Source organism: Mastigoproctus giganteus, chromosome 7 (genome assembly GCF_048544385.1).
Source record: "Mastigoproctus giganteus isolate SK-2022 chromosome 7, ASM4854438v1, whole genome shotgun sequence".
Taxonomy (NCBI): Eukaryota; Metazoa; Arthropoda; class Arachnida; order Uropygi; family Thelyphonidae; genus Mastigoproctus; species Mastigoproctus giganteus.
The window spans coordinates 156,960,453-156,982,987 of record NC_143581.1 but is presented as its reverse complement, the minus strand read 5'-3'; the positions used below and the strand labels follow the sequence as shown (position 1 = coordinate 156,982,987).

The 22,535-nt window shown below is 38.1% G+C and overlaps 1 protein-coding gene across 1 annotated transcript in view; it reads right to left on the bottom strand.

The window, feature by feature from the left end:
* Positions 1-4,294: 4,294 nt before the first annotated feature.
* Positions 4,295-22,535, bottom strand: part of LOC150083273 (uncharacterized) — a 388,767-nt gene continuing 370,526 nt past the window's right edge. The window contains exon 11 of the mRNA XM_090377951.1: positions 4,295-4,667. Within this exon, the coding sequence (XP_090234077.1) occupies positions 4,351-4,667 (317 nt within the window). The 3' untranslated portion in view covers positions 4,295-4,350. The remainder of the gene's footprint in view (positions 4,668-22,535) is intronic.

Below are 22,535 nucleotides of genomic sequence, written 5' to 3'. Positions count from 1 at the left end.
TGGTCAGGCCACACGTTGAGTACTGTATATAGGTCTGTAGGCCTCATTTTAAGAAGGATGCAGAGCTGTTGGAACGAGTACAGAGAAGGGCAACAAGATTAGTGAATGGAACAAAGGGTTGCTCTTATGAAGAAAGGCTGAAGTTTTGCAAATTACAGTGTCTGGGGACTAGGCACCTGCGAGGTGATCTGATTGAGGTGTATAAAGCCTTGAATGGTTTGAGCATGCCCAATGCTGATGGGATTCTTCCTCTTGCTCAGAATAATCGCCTGAGAGGGCATAAATTCAAATTGAGGAAAGACAGTTGTAGAATAGATATGCAGAAGTTTGCCTTTAGGCAGTGGGTGGTTGATTGCTGGAACAAACTTCCATCTGTTGTTGAAGAAGTTGATAGCTCAAACAGATTCAAGGTAGAACTGGACAAACATTTGGAGCGGGTGAATGAGTGAAATGAGAAGAGGGTGTGTGTGTTTTTTTTTTTTTTTTTGGCTGATGCTATATAAGCTTGCTTTCTTGCATCATGTGCTCTTGCTAATGCTAAACCTGCACAAAGGAATCCCACCATGAAAAGAAGGAAGGTAAGTCCTCTGAACTGTGTTGTTTTGGAAATGGTACTTAGAGATAAAGTGGGAGATTATTTTAGATTAAGGTTGAAATTGAAGAAACACAAGAAATAAGAAAATGTTGTAAAGAAAATTGATACTGCTAAATTAACAGAGAGAGAGATTACATGGAATTGTCAGCATTAAGTTAGCAACTTATCGATTGGTGTTGTGAAGAGAATTGATATTGGCGATTAAGATTGAATTAGTTTAGTGTTTGAATGCCGTTTGTTATGTTTGTTTGTTATTTGGCTTTTAGGAGCATTAGCAACTAAGGCCATATTGCTCCGGGAATATGCGGTGGTCATTCTCTGACCTTTCCGCATCCTCTGTATTTGGTGGTGATGGGCTCGAACCCCAGTCTAATCAAGAAGCATGTGCTACGCACTGCTGCCCCTTCCCACCTGGCTACGGAGGCACCTGTTTGAATGCTGTAGAGAGAGTTTAGATTATTAATTGAGAGAAATTTTATGGAAATGATAGCATGTATTAACAGATTAAATGAGAAAAATGAATAGATTAGTTGTAAATGAACACCAGTTATGTATTATAAGTAGATTTGTATGATAAATGACTTTTGTTTTATATTTTTCATTGCTCTTGAGAAACTGACAGCTCACATATAATATATATACTTGTGTAGTGGGGGATGGGAATATCCCTCAGCTCCTGGAAATTCTCATTTTTTAATGTAGTCAGGTAGCTTGTAGGGCTTAGTGCTTGAGGGGAGCTGTTGTATGAAAATCATAGCAATGGCCACTGGCGACAATGCTAAGGTACAGGAAAATAAAAATTAATAAATAAATAAATAACCTCCCCCCCCACAACTTAGATTTGGTTTCCTCACCAAGCTTAACCATTAGTCCCTTTCTTTCTTTAATACAGATTTAGTGCCATAAAAAAGTCAAAAAGGAAATAAGATTTTTTGAAAATCAGGGAATAAAGGGGGGGTTAAACTGCAAATCGTCTACAACTATCTCAGTACAAAGCACCAACCAGCACAGAATCCAAAAGGACGTTTTCTGCTGCTAATTAAATATGTACCAAAATTAGATCCAGTTTAAATGATAAAACTATTGAGTTTCTGAAGAACTCACTATTCGTACAGGTAGTGTGGATGCTTATTTTTTTGAATGGTAATTTAGAATGTTTAATAATTTTTGCTAGAATATTTATTATTGTAATAAAAGTTTGATTTAAAACGTGAATTCAAGTAATTACTTGTTTTTTCCTTACTTTATTGCACCTAATTGTCATCAAAATTTATTACGAAAAATGTTTTTTTTTTTTTGGAATGCTGGTATCCCGGTTTCATAAATTAAAAATACTGAAATACCGGTTTTAAGACTGGTATTGTGAGCCCTAGTTTTGCCTATGTAACAATGGATGTGAGGAATAGTATGCTGCTCTCAAATTTTGTTGCCATCTCAAGGAAACATTAGCTGAATCATGTGAAATGTTAAAAGAGGCTTATGGTGACTCTATACCCCCATATAGCACAGCTTGCAGGTGGTTTATAATGTTTAAAGATATTATTATTATTATTAGCTATATGGTGCAAGGAAGCCTGAGGCTCATGCTTCACCAGCCAAAAAATAAAAAAAAATTCCCGAGTTATCCTGAGAGAGAGAAGTAGAAGGGAATCACCAAGAAAGAGAAGAATGATGATATCCAGCTCAGGACCCTGGATGTGCCAAGCCGATACTTACCAGATGTGAGCCGTGATTCAATCACAAAAATCAGCTATCCTGAGCTTCAACTACTGCTGTCACCACAGAAACCATAAACAGTGCTTCTGTAATCTTGAGAGAAGATCATTGTGTAATAGTAACACAACTGGCAGAGATATTGAGAATATCAGTGGGAAGCATGCATAGTATTCTCCATTCCATTTTCGTATGACACATGTTTGTACATGCTGAGTTCCAAGACTACTCACACCTGAGCAACAGCAAGTTTGCATGGAAGTTTGTCAGGATCTGCAACGGATGCTTACCGAAGATGGTGAGGATGTACAAGGGTATAATGGCAAATGAGACATGGCTTCATCATTTCGGCCCTGAGAGTAACTTCCAAACAAAGCTCTGTTTGGAAGTCTGTGTCATTGCTAACACTGACAAAAAGCAAAAGTTGTGGCTGCTGCAGGAAAGGTTATAGGCATATTTTTTTTGACATTCAAGGAATGGTGTACTGGCATTTTGTGCCACATCATATGACTGTTATGGGACTTTACTACAGAACTGATCTGCACAGTTTGCAGGATGACATTCATTGCAAACAACCATAACTGCATGCAAGTGGAATCACAACAGTGCAAGACCTCATTAAGGTTAAATGTATTCTTCATTTGCCCTATAGCTTTAAACTTCTACCCCCTAGTGGTGTAGCCAGGTTTTGAAGTGGGGGGTGCAAAGGGATAAAATAGGTGCCAATTGTTTGTTTAAACGTCATTTTTTAATAGTTTATGGATAGGATAGGGAGAGCATTTGCTCCCCCCTGGCTACGCCACTGCTACCCTATGATTTTTTTATTTATTTTCAGTTAAAGAAGGAGCTGCAAGGAAAATGTTTCCAGTTGTCAGAAGAAGTTGTAAAGACATTGGAGGCAATTCTCAAATGCATGTCAAAAAATGACTTCCAACACCTTTTTGAAGAATGGCAGAAACATTGAACTAAGTGCATTTGATCAAATGGGGACTACTTTGAAAATGACCATTAAAGGTAAAAAAAATTTAAAGTGCAGCCATTATCAACCCACTGCAGGATGGAAGCCTCAACAATTCATACTGAGGGAAATGGACCATTATCTGCCAAGCTGGTCCAGTGTGGGTTGGCAGATCGACCATATTTCGCAGTCAGGGGCTTGAACCCCGGTCTACTCAGAGCGTGTGCTACTGCACTCCTGCTACTGACCACTTGGCTGTGGAGGCCAATTACCATTAAAAGTATGAGTCATCAGTAAAGGTATGTTGTAAAAAATAAATTTATGATCATCCTTTACTGAATAGCTGTGTATATAGCAACAAGTAGAAATGTTAAACATGTTCATTTACAAAAACTCCAATTATGCAAAACATTATTTATTTTTTCATGGGAATTTTTCTTATAACTTGTAGTTTTTTGAAAAATATCATGTTTATTTTCAAAATCAGGGCCAAAAATCTGTAAGAATCATGTTTTCCATGGTGGAAAACACACACACACACACACACACACACACACACACACACACACACACACACACACACACACACACACACACACATATATATATTTTTATTTATTATATATAAGTCATATATTTATGATTTACTTGATTTAAATATGGAATATGATTAGGTTTTAGATGGACCATGACATTCAAAATGTGCCTTAGCAGTACTTTTGATATTTATATAATCATCCTTTTTAGGCTTTGGAATTAACAGCTGATTAGAAACATTTTGTCCACAAAGTGTTTCTAATCAGTTGTTAAGATGCAACACCAGTTTATAATTTTGAATCTATGGGAAAATCTGATTAACTGATTTACTCTAGATATATTGTGCTCTTATCTTTATCCTGCAAGGCTGGAGGCACATTTTGAAAATGGTTAAAGGAAAATGTTTCTTAACAACTGCTGCTGTTATAAATACCCAAGAAAATATTAATACTTTATTTCAGATTTATATGAATTTTATAGTAGATGGACATTCTATGACATATACTTTGCCTTGATATTGCTTTATATTTGTGACATGACTCGATTGTTAAGAGAATGATTCACAGATTTTATTATAACTCCTTTTCATCCTCATGAGATTCTGTGACCTTTTCTGGTTATACCTTCGGACATAACTTGTTCTGTTGATCATTAAGCGACTTTCTGTTTGGCTGTAAGAATCAGAGTAACCCATCACAATGTATTCTTGACCCATTCTTAATTTGGGGCAGTTGCAGGTGTCATAGTTCCAAAGATATTCACTTGGGAGGATTGCTACATTGTTTTTGTAGGATTGGATAACTTCCAACACATAGCGAGTATAGTTTGTGTTCTGCACATATTCACTTATAACTGCTCGAAGAACTGTGAATTATGAAAAAAAAAATTACATTAGTTAAGAATCAGAAGGGCTTCTTAAATTGCTATTAATATATCATATAACTTAATATAAACATTAATTAGCTATTTTGTGGAATATATACAACAGTAAGCAATTTCTTTCTTTCCTTTTTTTTTTTTTTTTTTTATATTAGAACTTGAAATTTAATAAAGAAAGCAAATGTACACATATCTATATATATAAACCGCTTAGGTATGCTGCCCAAATTTTCCAACTATTAATTGTTGCCAGCACCCATTCACGCGGTTAACCTCGCATGACCACTATACCGGGCATTCTTTATTAATTTTTGTACTAATGTTTTTCGACTGATGAAAGGCGACCTATGCCTGAAAGCTATCAATGTGTGTTTATTTTATCTGTCTTCAATTTTAATAAACCATTCTAAGTTTTAAGAAGTGTAAAAATGGCCAAACAGTGTGTAATAACTTTGAGGAAATGTAGAAGAAATGCTAATGAAACATTAGAGGAGAGATCTAATAGACTAAGAGACCGAAACGAGACTCTACAATTACGAAGATGGACAGAAAACATTGAAGAAAGAGAAGCAAGATTGGAAATGAGAAGATGCCGTAGGACTCATCAAATATACTGGATGAGAATAATCAACAAGCTGTAATTAATGTGGAAGAGCATGACATAGGAAATGTGTTACAGCTGTGAGTATTGCAAAGCAAGATATTGGGGACATGAGTTAAACACATCGAATAAATATACTAAATGCTGTCATGATGGAAAGGTTTCATTTGACCCACTGTCTGATTTGATTTGATTTGATTTGGTAGTTGTTGGCGCATCGGCTTCTGTGGCCATATTGCACCTCCCAAGGTTTTTTTGCAGTACTTTGATCCAAGCCCGAGGCGGGAATCGAACCCGCGACCTTTGGGTTGCCGGGCAGGTACTTTACCCACTCGGCTAGCCCGGTCGGCTCCCCACTGTCTGAGACACCTACTCTATTATAAGAGTTGCTTATAGGGGATACACGTGGAGCAAATAACTACAGAGAACATATACGAGAGTACAACTCAGCAATGGCATTCACATCAATGGGTGCAGAGATTAAGTCACCGCCTGGAAGGCGCCTCCGTAGCCAGGTGGGAAGGAGCAGCAGTGCGTAGCACACGCTTCTTGATTAGACCGGGGTTCGAGCCCGTCACCACCAAATACGGAGGATGCGGAGAGGTCAGGGAATGACCACCGCATATCCCGGAGCAATATGGCCGTAGTTGCTAATGCTCCTAAAAAAAAAAAAAAAAAAAAAACTAAATAACCGCCTGGAAATGGTCCATACTGTTTTAGAATACACGGCCAGATTTACCATTTGGTTTCACCGCTATAGCCAAATGAGGCAAATAAGCCAGGATATGGACAATTTATATTTTTGATTCTGCTGAAGCAACAACATAACGGTATGAAAAACAATCAAACCAAGGGTGTATGGCCGAAGTAATGCAACAATTGGACAAGATGCTGCGACAAGTTAACCCATTTGCTGAGTCATATAAAAAATGAATCAAATAACCCAGGCCAATCCAACAATGAATGTGTGCATGGCATTTACAGAAGACCCGGACTTAGATAAGAGATAATATAATGCACCTACATCCTAAACAGAGGTTGCAGCAATTTTTGTTGGAGAAGACGGGGAACCACCTGCAAATAGAGACATATGCATATATCCCACAGGTGACTGCCGTAGAATTATATCAGTGCTTAACAAGATGGTGAAGACTGAAGGATCTAGATTAAACTATTTACACCACAATCAGAAAGATGCCATATGTTACGCCAGATACAACTAGTTATTAAATAATATTTCCAGCCTTATGCACTACTCTGTATCTTGACACAAAAAGTTAATTTATTACTAGGAAACTTAAAAAAAGTTAAAGTAGCTACTTTAGCTGTGTTCAAAAGAAATTTTGTCTTATACAGTTGGGAAATATTGTTTTAAACCAGTGATGCATTAAATCACCTTGTGTTCCATTAGAATAATTATATTACTATTGGCTCAGACATAATGGGAATTCTGTTTTAAGTGTGATTCATCCTAGAAATGCCGTTTCCTTGTCCTAAAGTTTCCTTGTTCATTGAAGTTATACTTGTAAACATTTCTTATAAACTACTGCTGTTTTTAAAAATAAGGTAAATAATATGGTTCATATATTTTATGTTTTTTATGGGCTTTGCCTTATTGTTTGCTTTGTATGTCAGATATAACAATTCCACATAAATTCATAAATTGGAACAAGATTGCATGCAAAAGATGGAGTCATCTCTATAAAGTAAAGATACGAGGAGCGATACGAAAGTAATGCCTCCTTTTTTTTCCCTCAGAAAATTTAATTCCTATGCCTTTTACATCAATTAATCTTCAACCGTTAATAAACATGCTGTTATTTTTCCAGAAAGTCACCATCATTTTCTGTGCACTTCCACCATCTCTGAGTCAGATGCTCTATTCCAGTCCTGTAAAAGTCCTTACTCTTGCTCTGGAGGGCTTCGTGAACACTGTGCTCGAGTTGGCCGTCATCCACAAAATGCATTCCACAGAGTGCATCCTTCAGTGGGCCAAAGAGGTAATAGTCAGAAGTTGCAAGACCCTGGCTATGAGAGGGGTGAGGAAGAACAATGTACCCCAGTTTTGCAATGTCCTCCATCATGGGCAGACTGGTGTGGGGTTGTGCATTGTGATGGAGAAGAAGAAGAACCTCATTAAGGTTTTGTCAGGCCAAAATCTATGGATGCGGCTTTTTCAATGTTTCCACATATCAATCTGAGTTGATTGTGGTGACACGCTCCAAGAAGTCCACAAGCAGGACCTCATCTTTGTCCCAGAACACCGTTGCCATAATTTTACTGACAGAAGGCTGTCTTTTGAACTTCCTCTCATGCAGTGAATTTTTATGCTGCCATTCCATTGACTGCCTCTTCATTTCAGGGTCATAATAGTGGACCCAGGTTTCGTTACTTGTGACCATACATGAAAGAAAAATCTCTCCACTCTCGTAGTGCTGGAGATGTTCTGTACAGATGACTTTCCGGACTTCTTTATGCTCATTGTCACCATTTTTGGGACCCACCTGGTGGAAACCTTGTAGCCTCGTTCCTTTATGATGGCTATCACAGCAGGTTTCCCTGTACCTACTGCATCGCACAATTCGCGTGTTGTGATGTGGCAGTCCTTTTTGATCAGCACGTCCATCTGGCTTTTGTTGTGTGTTATCACTGACGTTACTGGCTTGCTGCTTCAGAGCTTGTCAACAGTGTCACTTTACAGGGCATTCACCGAATTTGCTCAGGACCTCTTTTCATGACAAAGATCCCTGCCACCTCCATAACAACTAGTGATCTGCCGACTCTGGCCGACACCCCAACACTAAATGGCGACGGAATTGCATAGCTGTGTGACAACAGTACCCTACAAAGACAATATCAGGAACAGATAACCATGGTGCAGCAAGCCCAAGGATTCCAAACTCAAAACTTCTGGAAGATTCTGGCCCATGACTCATGAACAGAACTGGACAAGACAACTGCAGCATTCCACCTGATTGCCAGTCCCTGGACCCTCATACCAGCACTCACTAACTGCAAACTCGACCACTTAACATCAATGTGCAAACTGGAACTGTCAGTGGACTCCAACAAACTTAACAGAACAAGGACTCTCAAAGGAGTGGGCCCCTGTCTTCAACATGACACTGAACTGAAACCATGAAACATGACCATCAAACCAATAAACAGAGACATCAGATTGGACTTACACTGGATTGGACTACCTGATATGACCCACTGGATTGGACTAGAAGAATCTGGACTACCTGATATGACTTCCTCTTGCAGCTATCCTGCCAAGGTGCCCACTGGCAATCCAATACCAATGCTCCCTTGCATGGTACTTTCTTTCCACCACCTGGGGGAGGGAACAAACTCTCTGTCTTCTCCCCCTATTTTCTTCCTCCTCCTGGTGGGGCATAGGCCTGCTCCACTTATCTTCCCAGGGGGTCACCTTCCCTATCGACCTCCTACTCTTGACTTTCACTCCCCAGTCTTCAGTCTTCCCCTTACTCTGTCTAAGTCAACAGCGAATGTCCTACACAACCAAAATTTAAAGCATCCAAATTAATGTGTAAACTCTCTCAGCCTCTCAACCCTAACAGTGTCTCATCCTTTTTTTTTTTTTTTTTTACAAATAGGTCCTAGCCACTGAAATCTCAGGAAATTAGGTGGCAGGACCTGACAGAGTAAATATCTAAATACTGGTGTACCTGGTCTGCCTCCACGAGGCATAATATGGACAGCGTTGGGCCCCAACAGGGGTCTAGCGGCTAAATGGCCAGAAGAACAATGGTACACAACATTACACATCTCAAGATCCATACATTTTTAAATCTCTGGCCTTTATAGTGAACTGTTACACCCACAATGAAAGCAACACGGAGATGGGTTGGGGGAAACCCTTGGTGCCGTTAGACACAAACACACTATACACTGTCACTTTCTCCACTCTTAAGTGTCTTCCCAACGTCTAACTGTTACTCACATATACAGTATTGCCACCATAAACATTTTTGAGACGTGTATGGATTTTAATAAGCGTCACTTCTTCCTTGGTAAGAAATTCAATCACCACTCTTTACTTGATACGTATATCTGTAATATCCACTATTTTGAACTATCTGTGTGCTGCACTCAAGAGGCCAATCACAGCGCCACTCAGTGTGGTGAAACTAGAGCTCTCTAGTGACCACTTATGAAATGCAAAATGGTCTACAGCACCACATTTGAAAGCATAAAATTAGGAGACGTTACTTTCATACCAGTCCTCGTATAAATATTGTTTTTATAGTAGGTGGGCAAGGAATATGCTCTCTCCATGTCTCATACAGACATATCAATTTTTCTTCATTAGTGAACTTCCTTGTAACTAAATGAAGTGTTCTGTTACTGTTATATCCCTTCCACATTCTATTTTTAAATCATGTTTATGTAATACTGTTCTCTTTGTTGTCCCACTTTTAATCTTTAGACAGACTTTTCTTACATTACCTTTCCAGATGTTTTTTGTACTTCCTTTATTGCTTAGCTTAGATCGACATTTCTGAACCATTGGTTTACAAGAAAATTCCAAGAGTTACTTGAAAAAAATTTGGTAATGGTATCGTTATTTCTTTCCTAGTTGTACAGTTCTTACTATTATTTTATTAAAATTTCTAATTTATGAAAGTGCAGGGTGAGCCATATGTCAGTTTACCAAGAAATAATTTTCACATTTTTAAATCTTGAAGTCAATTTCATGCCTTTATTAATATCACATTTATATAAGGTTATTTATGATATTTAAACTTAACATCTGTGGAAATTGCCTGTGACTATTACAATTCGCTGACTGCTTTTCAATTCAGTGAGCCACAACCGATCAGTTTGATCAGTGTGAAAATATTGACGTAAGCCTCTTCATTAAATTTAATGACATTTAAGCGAAATGTTGAAACAGCTTCCAGTATTCTAGTTCAACCTAATTGCATCTCTTCTTAGGAAACTGATATATGGCCCACCCTGCATTTAAAAATAAAATAATGGTTTAATGTAATGAGCTTTTGGTTGGATTAGAAACCAAAAACTAAAGCAAGAATATCCACTGTTTTGTCAAAAATCAAATTTCTTATTCTTCTTATCTCATGCAAGTAGGTATTTTCAGCTTACATCTCAGTAAAGTTAAAATACCCCAAAAAAACTTGATACAGTCAGGTATAACACCCCACCTCTCCCTCTTCCCAGTTAAGTCAAACTTTAAGCACTGTGTTTTGTTTTGTTTTCAGTTTTTTGTTTCAAGAAATATAAACTCCAAAAAAAAAAAAAAAAATCACTGATAAGGATCATTCCTTGCTTTCAACTCTTCTGAAACAAAATTTCTGAACTAAAAAAAATATATATATATAAAACTACAAAAAAAATTTTGATATATCCAATTGAAACTTGATTAAACTGTGAAATGAATGATTTATTTTAAATTGAATATAAATAATAATATTGTACACATATTTTGTTGTTTCATCCAAAGAAGTGTAATTTTTGAAAGTATCCACTCCAGAATGGGCATTTTTTTTTTTTTTTTTTTCATTTGTTCACTTGCTTTGCAACTAACATGGCTGCAAATTCTTCTTAAATACATAATTTCACTGTTTTGATTATCCGATGGACATAGCTCATGATCTGTATTCTGCAATTTTGGAACATTCAGCTTTTAGTATTTGAGTATGCCAAATGAAGGTTTTATGAATTTTTTTTTATTGAATATGCCAGGCACACAGTATATGATGTGGAAGTATACTTGCTTCATTTAATGGTGATTCAATGAATTTTACAATAAGGCAGCTTATTTTCCACACTATAATCAATCCCAAAAGTTGATGACATTTTAGAGTAGATGTCATCTTTTAAGGGCATTAAATGTGACATTGTCATAAGAGTATGTGATCTGCAGACTTCCTTAAAAGTACAGCACAGTGTTCAAAAATAGTCATGAGTTAGGGTTAAAATTGAAAGTGTCTGCAATTTTGCCCATACACAATAGGAGGGAGTATAAAGGTCTTCTAAACAAGCTTCCATCTTATGGTTTGCCAACAGTTTTTTGTAATTGGTTATCCAGTTCTAACTTCTCGACTAATGCTGGTGTCCCCCAGGCAGGTTCAATTCTTTCCCCCCACTCTTTTCCCCTTATACATTAATGACCTTCTTCCATTGACTGGAAATTGTATCCATAGTTTTGCTGATGATTGCACATTGCATTCCACTTTCCATTTTGAGAAACCTTGCCCTGCTCAGTCAGCTTCAACTTCTCGAATATCTTCTACCAATTCCTTAAATGCCGATCTCCAGGTAATTTTCCAGTGGGGCAAAGACAACTTAACTGATTTAAATCCTTCTTGTCTTATTATCTCGCAAAAAGGATTCTTCTGCTCCTGTGCACCTTTCGTGAACCTCCGATCCTTCTGCTCCTTTGTTGACACCCTGATTTCTAGGCAAGTTGATGTATCTCTTTTGGGGAATACCCTGACTTCTAATCTCTCTTGGCACAAGCACATTACAAATATTGCTTCCTCTACATCTAAAAAACTTGGTTTTCTCTTTCGCTCTCGCCGTTACTTTTCTTCCAAACAGCCATTCACTCTATACAAATCGCAATCCGCCCTACCATGGAATATTGTTCCCACGTCTGGGGCTGTGCCCCCAAAACCTCTCTCAGGCTCCTAAATTCCATTCAGAAGAGGGCAGTTAGATTAATTAATGACTCATCTCTAACAGAGTCTCTCCACTCTCTGTCTCATAAACGTACTGTTTCTGCTGCATGCCTTTTCTACGGATACTTCCATCGGCACTGTTCTTCTGAATTGGCTTCTATAATTCCTGCTCTCTCTTTCAAAACAGTCCGAACACATGCCACCACCAGCCAACATCCATTTACTGTCCAATTCCAAACTCACAGAACCAACTTTTCATCTTCATCGTTTATTAATTCAACTTCCGTTTTCTGGAACAACTTTCCTTCATACATATTTCCTGAAAATTACAGTCTACAGAAGTTCAAGAGTCTAATTTCAACAAATATCTTCTTTCGTCTTCTCAACCTCCAAACTAAGCATGGTACTAAGTACTCTAGGTTCTAATACCTCTTGTGTTTGGGGTTTCCATAAAAAAAAAAAAAAAACTTATCATATTGATGTTGATAAATACTTTTTCATTGTAAAGGATTTTGAGTCAGAGGAGCCACCATAGGCTCCTCTGGATATTTTAAAATGAATATTTTATCCACAATATTATTTGTTGGCATATGAGTTCCATTTACAGGATTTTGCTTTCTTTACTCAAATCTTATTAATTTCAAACTGCATAACATGGAAAAACTCACAGAAAAAAGTCTACTCCCTTTGCCTGAGATTGGCTAATTACTACAGTTATGTTTTTGGTTTAATGATGCACTGGATTAGAAACCAAAAACTTCAAACTTAACATAATGGGAAAAGTTAGAGTTCCAAACTGAATTTTATGTTATATACAGGGTGATTCACGACCAGTGCGACAAACCTGCAGGAGGTGTAGGGGGCACAAAGACGAATCGGAATCACATAGCATTGCAGGGTCCAAAATGCCTTCATCATGCGGTAGAGGACGTTGAACGGGAGGTCACATGAACAGCGATCCCCATGCACCTCGCGTATGGAGCTGCGGACTGTAATGGGCATGCCACTCTGCGCGTGTACCAGGAACGTTTCCCGCACAGGCATGCTCCTCATCATACGATTTTCACATGTGTGCACAGAAGGTTACGTGTGACTGGTTGTTTCACGAGAGGTACCATGAATCGAGAGCGAATGATGAGGACGCCAGACAATGAGGAGAATATCCTATGTCTTGCAGAAGGCAATCCGAGTACGAGTACTCGAGCGATAGGCCAACGATTGGGTATTTCCCAATCCACTGTACGGAGGATAATGTCAGCAAACCAAATGAGTTCATACCATCTGCAACGCGTCCAATCATTGGAGCCTGCGGATTATCCACTCCGGAGGACTTTTGCTACTTGGTTTCTTCAACAGAAATGGTTCGCAAATGCTAACTTCCAGCGGGATTGCTGTTCACGCGACCTCCCGTTCAACGTCCTCTACCCATGACGAAGGCATTTTGGACCCTGCAATGCTATGTGATTCCAATCCGTCTTTGTGCCCCCTACACCTCCTGCAAGTTTGTCGCACTGGTAGTGAATCACCCTGTATAACTGTTCATAATATTATTATGACACCTCTGTATGGTGTCATAATATGTCAACAAATGTCAACGCTCTCAACAAATATCTTCTCTCGCCTCCTCAACCTCCAACCCAAGCATGGTACTAAGTACTATAGGTTCTAATACCTCTCGTGTTTGGGGGTTTCATAAAAAAAAAAAAAAAAGTTGAAAAGCGTATTTCATGCAGTCCACTATATTAAGAGCAATCGTTTGAATTCACTAGATGATTGTGCAAATCTGTCAATAATTGCTTCTGCATCCAATTCATCTAACAGTTCATTTTCAATGGATAGCAACATGTATGATTCCAAGTTCTCCTCAGACAGTGAATTTCTTAGCCTTGTCTTTATGATCTTTAGCTTTGAATATGTCCTCTCACTTTGGACTTGAGTAACTGATAGTGTGCAGATGACTTTATAAAGTTTATAAAGGTTATCATATTCCTTGGACTAAAGTCTGTTGGATGCCAGAATTTGTAGTACACACGATGGGCAATGCTACAAATTTTACACTTGTTGCAACTGGAATCCATATTCTCACCATCATTAAGCAATAGCTTTAATACATCAAAGTTCGAAGCAAAAGAAAACAATTCCAATATTACTTGATTTTTGTTGATTTGTGGAGACAGCTTAATAACACCTTCCAATGCTTCATCTTCAAGACCCTTCTCTGCAATAGTTTTAAACTAGGTCCAAGCAGGATAAATCTTTATACAACTTTTTGTGTTGTACAAAGCGTGAATCTAGTGACTGGACAATGCGGTCCATTATTAGGTTGAACACATTTATTCAAAAATCAGCTAGAGAATCTGAAGAATTTCCTTCATCATCTATAAGCTCATCTGCCATTCTTTTCTTCTTCCTCTGCTTCTTAACTGGCAATGCTGTTTCCAAAGAGTCAATTTGCAATGTTTGATTTTCATCCATATTCAACTGTGAAATCTTGTCATTACATTTATTTACAAATTCTAATGCCTTGCTGTGAACGTTATCAAATGTTCTTGTCTGTTCCTTCAACTTTGTTGTAGCTGAATCCACTAAACTCCATGCAGTAAACATACCTAAACCACTTGTCTGTAAATAACTTGATAACGGGGCTGTAGTTTCAAATATATACAAGTAAGTAAATGCTGTCAATATTGTTTAAAACTTTACAAGACTTTAAAGTAAAATATTTGCTTCTTGTTTTGTTTTTGCATAAAACTTGCCTGAATCTTGTATCATTGATAAGCATGTCAATAGATTTACAAAAGTACTGACAGCGGCATCATAAAAATGTCCAAATATAGCTGTTGCTGCATTGGATTTTCCTAACCATCATGTCTCACCAGTTAGCTTTAATCATTTCATTTTTTCTTGTCCTAGATGTTTTCCAACATCTTCTATCCATACAGCCATTCTCTTGTATGACGTTTGCACAAAAGTTGCTAATTTCTGGAGCAAATTGAAAAAAGAAACTGCAGACATGCAACATTTTGTTGTTTCAGTTATCACTAAATTCAAGAATGGGCATAGCACCATGTATGAACATGTTGATCAGCCACATCAGTAATTTTACTTTGTAAAATTACTTTTACTTTGCTCCATCTGTACTATCAGATAAACATTTTTTGGGATCAATTTTAAGATGCTGTAATGTTTCAGTCAATAGATCAAGAAGTCCCTCTCCTGTACCATCATTACTTGGCACAACTGAAAGTAGTTGCTCACAGATAACACCTTTAAGCACATACCAAATAATAATGCTAAACTGATTGATGGATGAATTATCTTGTGTTGAATCAACTTGAATAGAATAATATTTTGCTTGAGAAACTTCATGACTAATTCTTTCTTGTATCATATTCTTCATAATTTGGATTAACATGTTAATAGTTGTTTTACTGGTATATGTAACAAGTCCACCACGACTTTTACTTTGAGCCTTTCCTTGTTGTTCTAATCATTTGATTCTTTGTATAGACTTGTTTTGTACTGCAGAAACACGAGCTGCCATAATGGGGTCATATTTTGCCATCAACTGCACTGTAGCTAAAAAATTGCCACGATTCAGAACCACATTATCCAGAGTGTAGGCCGATTCATTTCTGTGACCTCGAAAAGGAAGTGCTTGCTTGCCTAACATCTTTATGATGTCTATAATCCTCATGACAATACTCCTCTGCTTCAACACTTCTTCTTCCTTTTTAATTAGTGAAGATGCAAAAAAATTATCTAAGGTGCCATCATTAACCACACTGATAAATTGCTGAACATTTCTGACATGTGTTGTTGTTGATTCGTGCAAAGCCAAACTCTGGCTAATATGGTAGTCACTAAAGCTACATACAAAGGTTGATGGATTACAAGTGTTGGGAGACTCAAAGGCCAAGCAGTATGAACAATATAAGCACTTATTTTCTTTGTTATATGTTAGCCATTTTCTTGGGACTGGGTCATTCATAATTTTCCTCTCATACAACCGAGCATCAAATGGCAGATCATCAAGTGGCTGAAATGGATGTTCAGCAAAAAACTGTTTCAGATTTGCTCGTGATTGATATTGGAAGATTCCAGCAGTTGATCTTTCATTTTCTTGTGTAGGTTCATTTATAGGATGTGCTTCAGAAACCAAGTCATTTATGCCTGAAGGTATATCTGATTTCCTGTAACTAGTTGAAGCTATGTGTTCAGATGTTGCAACTACAGGTAGTACAGATGCCGGAACAACGAAGCCAGAAGAAGTACTGGGCTGAGTTGGTGAGAAAAGGATGCTATTGTATTTGTCTCTAAATTCAAAGTAGCTCTTTCCTGTTCTTGTAACTCATTGCATCATCACCATGAGTATTGTTTCTTGCTTTTTGATTATTTGTTGCGGAACTGTTGCTTATTGGAGGCTTGACTAAACCCATGTTTAGTCTCTAGAGATAAGTTCCGGCCAACCCTTCCCTATCTCTTCCATCATGCAGTATGATTGATGATTTTTGAGGTTATGATGACTGTCATGGTGAGATCCAATATTCCTTACATTTCGAGGGTACAGCTCTAAAACGGTGTTCGCAGGCCGGCTGCTAGATAGTACACCGGACCAAACCTATTGGTAACTCTCTAGGAGGCTTCCGGATCAGCTAGTGTATAATCTTGCTACCTCTACTCTGCCAGATAGTGACTGGAGGGAGTCCGAGTAGTGTGTATGCGGGGAGCATTGTCGAGGCCACGTTATGTCAAGGATCTGGGTATATTCTTACCACATGTACGCCATATCCAAAAATTTCATTACTTCATACAGCATGTCCCACCCACTTTTTCTTACTATCGAATACACCATGAATTGTCAAAATAATAGAGCAAGCTTATCTGCAAAAAGATCTAAACCTCCCAAGGACTTCCTAATTCATTTCATAAATATACGTGGTCTTAATTCCAATCTCAACGATGTCCATTTCCACTTGCAGTCTTCCAAACCCCATGTACTTTTTCTGACTGAATCTCAGTTATCAGTTGATTCAACTACTTCTCATCTCAGATGTCCAAATTATTTGCTGTATGATTCCTTTCGCCTCAAAGGTGGTACTTGTGCATATGTCCGTTCTGATATTCCCTGTCAGAGACTTGGCAATTTGGAATCTCCTCTCTTTGATCTTCTCTGGCTTAAAATCTCTCTACCTCATTGTGTCAAATTCATCTGTTGTCTCTACCGTTCTCCCAACTCCACTAATCACTTGGAGCTCTTTGACTTCCTCTCTTTGCAACTTGACTTTCTCCAGTCTAACTTTCCTAACAGTGAGGTAATTTTCCTTGGTGATTTTAACGTTCACAACTCCAGCTGGCTTCCATTTTCTAGTCACACCGACCCAGCAGGTTGAGATGCTGAGGCTTTTGCAATTACTAATGACCTAGCACAGATTGTTCATTTACCTACAAGAATACAAACAATTCTAATCATACAGCCAATACGCTTGATCTTTTTCTCACAAACAACCCTTCTAAGTACAAGGTCGAAGTGAGAGGTCCTTTAGGCACTTCAGATCACAACTTGGTGATTGTCTCTTCTCCAATGGAACCTTTATCTCATGGCTATTCCCAACTTCGTATTGTTTGGCATTACAAGAATGCAAAATGGGATGACCTGCGAGACTTCTTTTCTTCTTTTCCTTGGTCTGATTACTGTTTCAAAACTTCTGATGTCAACGTTTGCTCAGATTGTGTCAGTGAAATTATTCTTGCAGGAATGGAATCCTTTATCCCACACTCCACTTTAAAATCTCGTCCTTTATCTAAACCTTGGTTTTCCAATAAATGTGCTAAGGCTGTCCAAGAGAAGAATGTTGCATATCGTAATTGGCTTGTTTCTAATTCTTCAGTTTCATTTTCTGCCTACACCAAAGCTCGCAACAATTGTAAAGCAGTTATTAATCAGTCCAAACTAGAGTTTGAACAGGCTAAGAGTAGAAAACTTGCTTCTTGCCCTAATGGTAGCCGAGCATTCTGGTCTCTTGCCAAAGCTATTGGCCGCAACTTTTGCCCATCTCTGCTCCCACCTCTGTCCAAACCAGACGGTTCTGTTGTCACTTCAGCCAAGGATAAAGCTGACCTGCTAGCATTCCATTTTTCTTCCAGCTCATGTATTAATGATCTTGGTAAAGCACCTCCTACCATTCCTAACACGCTCCATTCAATGCCTCCTGTGGTCTTCCGTCAAAAGGATATCAGAAGGATTTTGATGAATCTTGATGCTAAGAAAGCTCCAGGTCCTGATGGCATTTCTCCACTTGTTCTCAAAACTTGTGCTCCTGAACTTACTCCTATTCTTTGCGCCTTTTTTCACTTTCTTATTCCAAAGGTGTTTTTCCTTCTGCTTGGAAATTTGCTCATATCCAGCCAGTTCCTAAAAAGGGTGACAAATCCCTCCCATCCAATTATCATCCCATTGCAATTACTTCTACTCTTTCTAAAGTAATGGAGAAATCAATTAACCGCCAACTCTTAAACTACCTAGAAACCTTCCGTCTGATCAACGATCGCCAGTATGGATTCCGTCAGTGTCGATCCACTGGTGATATTCTGGCTTATGTTACCCATTTATGGACTAATTCAATGGAAAGGTTCGGTGAAACACAAGTAGTTGCTCTTGACATCTCAAAGGCTTTTGATCGTGTTTGGCATAAAGGTCTTCTAAACAAGCTTCCATCTTATGGTTTGCCAACTGTTTTTAGTAATTGGTTATCCAGTTTTCTCTCTGATGGCTCACTGAGGGTGATGGTAGATGGCTCTCTGTCTTCTAACTTCTCCACTAATGCCGGAGTCCCCCAAGGTTTTGTTCTTTCCCCCCACTCTTTTCCTCTTGTATATCAATGATCTTCCATTGACTGGAAATCCTATCCATAGTTTTGCCGATTATAGCACATTGCATTCAACTTTCCATTTTGAGAAACCTTGTCCTGCTCAATCAGCTTCAAGTTCTCGAAAATCTGCTGCCAATTCCTTAAATGCCAATCTTCAGGTAATTCTCCAGTGGAGCAAAGACAACTTAGTTGATTTCAACCCTTCTAAAACTCAGTCTTGTCTTATATCTCGCAAAAAGGATTCTTCTGCTCCTATGCTTATCTTTAGTGACACTCCGATTTCTAGGCAAAATGATATATCTCTTTTGGGGATTACCCTGACTTCTAATCTCTCTTGGCACAAGCACATTACAAATATTGCTTCCTCTGCATCTAAAAAACTTGGTTTTCTCTTTCGCTCTCGGTGTTACTTTTCTTCCAAACAGCTGCTCACTCTGTATAAATTGCAAATCCGCCCTGCCATGGAATATTGTTCCCACATCTGGGGGTGGTGCCCCCAAAACCTCTCTCAGGCTTCTTGATTCCATTCAGAAGAGGGCAGTTAGGTTAATTAATGATTCATCTCTAACAGAGTCTCTCCACTCGCTTTCTCATAGACGTACTGTTTCTGCTGCATGCCTCTTCTACAGATACTTCCATGGGCACTGTTCTTCTTAATTGGCTTCTATAATTCCCGCTCTCTCTTTCAAAACAGTCCGAACACGTGCCGCCACCAGCCAACATCCATTTACTGTCCAACTTCAAACCCACAGAACCAACTTTTCATCTTCCTCATTTATTCATTCAACTGCCGTTTTCTGGAACAACCTTCCTTCATACGTATTTCCTGAAAATTACAATCTACAGAAGTTCAAGTCCAATGTCAACAGATATCTTCTTTCGTCTTCTCAACCTCCAACCCAAGCACGGTACTAAGTACTAAAGGTTCTAATACCTATAGTACTTGTTTGGGGTGTTCGGGGTTCGTGTTTGGGGTTCTCATAAAAAAAAAAAAAAAACTGTACATTGATGTGGATGGTGGTTGTGGTATTATAAAATCAGTAATAGACCTGCATCGCTTAGCTGATTCCTGCCTTTCTGCTTCTTTTCGCTCTTTGCGTTTCAGTGATCCAGATTTATGCTTTTTCTTTTCCATGCTGGTAGGGGTAATATTCCTGAAATTAAAACTTAATTAAAAATACTCCACGTTGGGAAAAATGAACATCTACAATTAAATGTTGAATCCAACATTTGCCATAAATTGGCTATTTGTATTCTTGCATTTGATAATAAAAATTGTTATTATTATTGTGCTGCTGTATTCTGCATTTTGTTTGTAAACTGTTGTAGTGTATTGTAGAAAATTTCTGCAGTATGGTAGCGAGGCCCATTATGTATTTCTGCTAGAAATGCATAATGGACCTTGCCGCAAGAACACATCAATGGAAATATGTTTTATAGATGCATCTATTATTAACAACAATTTTAACAATCACAGTAATTTTAACTGTAGAGTAAATAAAAGATATCATTATTTACTGAACTTGCATTATGCGTATATATTATTATTTGAGACTGCAGCTTAAATATATTTACTCTCTAGTATTTTTATACTAATTTTATACAGTGAAAGAAAATACATTATATTTAAATTAAAGGGCATAGGGCCACAGTATATAAAAAATATTAATTAAATACATACCTTTTATAAAACACATAAAACACAGCAACCGCGAGGTGAAGAGCTGACGAAGCACACTCAAACTGAGGCCAACGCAATGAAAAATATTTGCTGTCTTTGCAATTTATGCAATAGCTCGATATAAAGTCGATTCCAGTTGCATGTCACAATCCCAGGCTGGGATTCCCAGCTAAGCTTCATTGCGCAGTCACAGTAGTAAAGATCCGAGCCTATATAACGTATGCATCGGCCTCACATAACCCAAATCAGAATTATTTTTTCAGAGTTATTTATTATATTCTTAAATATAAAGCATCCTCGAATAATAGTTTTATTAAAATAGTAATACAATGTAAATTTTAGTTGTATACAGTAATAATATTGGAACTTCTATTATATTTTCAAGCTACTTAAAAGGTCATTAACATTTTTAACATATTGTCTAATGTTATTGCAAGGGGGCCCACTTGCCATCGGGCAAGCTGACACCCTGACCATTCCGCCACTGCCTACTATAGCCAACCTTTAAACATGCATGAGCCAAAGCACACTACATCTGCCATCAGAGACAAAAGGAATCGTGGAACCGTTTCACATCATCAGTTACACAGTTCACTTAGTACTAAGGTGGTCTGGGATAAAATACAGAAAATGAAGGGAAAATATACATCACCCTTCATCGATCCACTATTGCAGAGCCAACTGCAATAGCCAATTCTCTTGGCAAAATATTCTCTGACATCTCTGCGATATCATCCTGTTCCTGAAACATAAAAGTGAAAAACAGGCACTTAATTTCATATGAAAGGGCCTATATCCCTACAACAGGCCATTAAGAGCTCTTACTCTTTCTAAGGCAAGTGCTGTTGGACCAGACGGCATCTGTTATGAAATTATTAAGTACCGTTCACCAAAATCTGTGAATCACCTGCTCCTTCTATATAACAGAATCTTTATTGAAGAGCCGTTTCTGGATGCCTGGCTCATTGTCAATCGTTTTTGCCTTTATGAAGCCAAGGAAGGATCTTACAATCTCTACTAATTATCATCCTCTTGCTCTGACAAGCTGTCTGTGCAAAATCCTGTAGAGAATGGGTTAATTTTTGTTTAATGTGGTATTTAGAATCAAATAATCTTTTCTTCAGCATCCAGTGCAGCTTCTAAAGGAACTGGTCCTCTCTGGAGGAAACATTCAGCCCAGATTCTTAAAATGCAAACATCTTGTGTCTGTATTCTTTAGAATGGAGAAAGTGTATGGCATAACCTGGAGATTTGGCATCTTAAAAGATCTATATAGCCTTGGTCTTAGAGGGGTATCTCCCTGTTTTTTTAAATTTTTTTTAGCAGTATTAAGTGTCACACTATTTGCCATCAAAGTAAATGATCACAAAAAAACTTCCAACTATAAATAGTGCCCTCTATGTTGATGACTTTAGCATATTCTCTCAGTCCTGCAACATGAAGGTTATCGAAAGACAACTGCGATAAGGCACCCATCGCTTTAATTCTTTGGAACTTGTAATGGATTCAGGTTCTCACCGCAGAAAACCATTTGAGTACATTTTTGTCATAAGTGGGATCTTCATCCTGAACCTGAATTGCCGCTCGGACAAAATGCTATTCCAATAGTGCAAAACACAAAATCCTTGGGACTCATATTTGATAAAAGTTTACCTTTCTGGAACACATCCATAAAAAGTGCATGAGAGGCCTGAATATTCTCCATGCTCTCCCTTCTATATCTTCGGGTGCAGTCTGATGCATTTACGGTGCAATTGTACGATCTAGCCTACACTACAAGACCCAAGTATATGCATCAGTCAGAAGCAGTATACTTCAATGGCTGGACCCTAATCCATCATCAGACTCTCCACATTGCTATTGCACCATTTCGAATATCTCCTGTCCAGAGCCTATATGTGGAAGCAAATGGAACCCACCATTATCGCTTCGACATAAGCAGTTGTCCCTAAAGTACACTTTAAAACTGAAATCCCTCCCAAACCATCCTACATGGCCATCCATTTTTGAGCCACTATGGGAAAGTTTGTA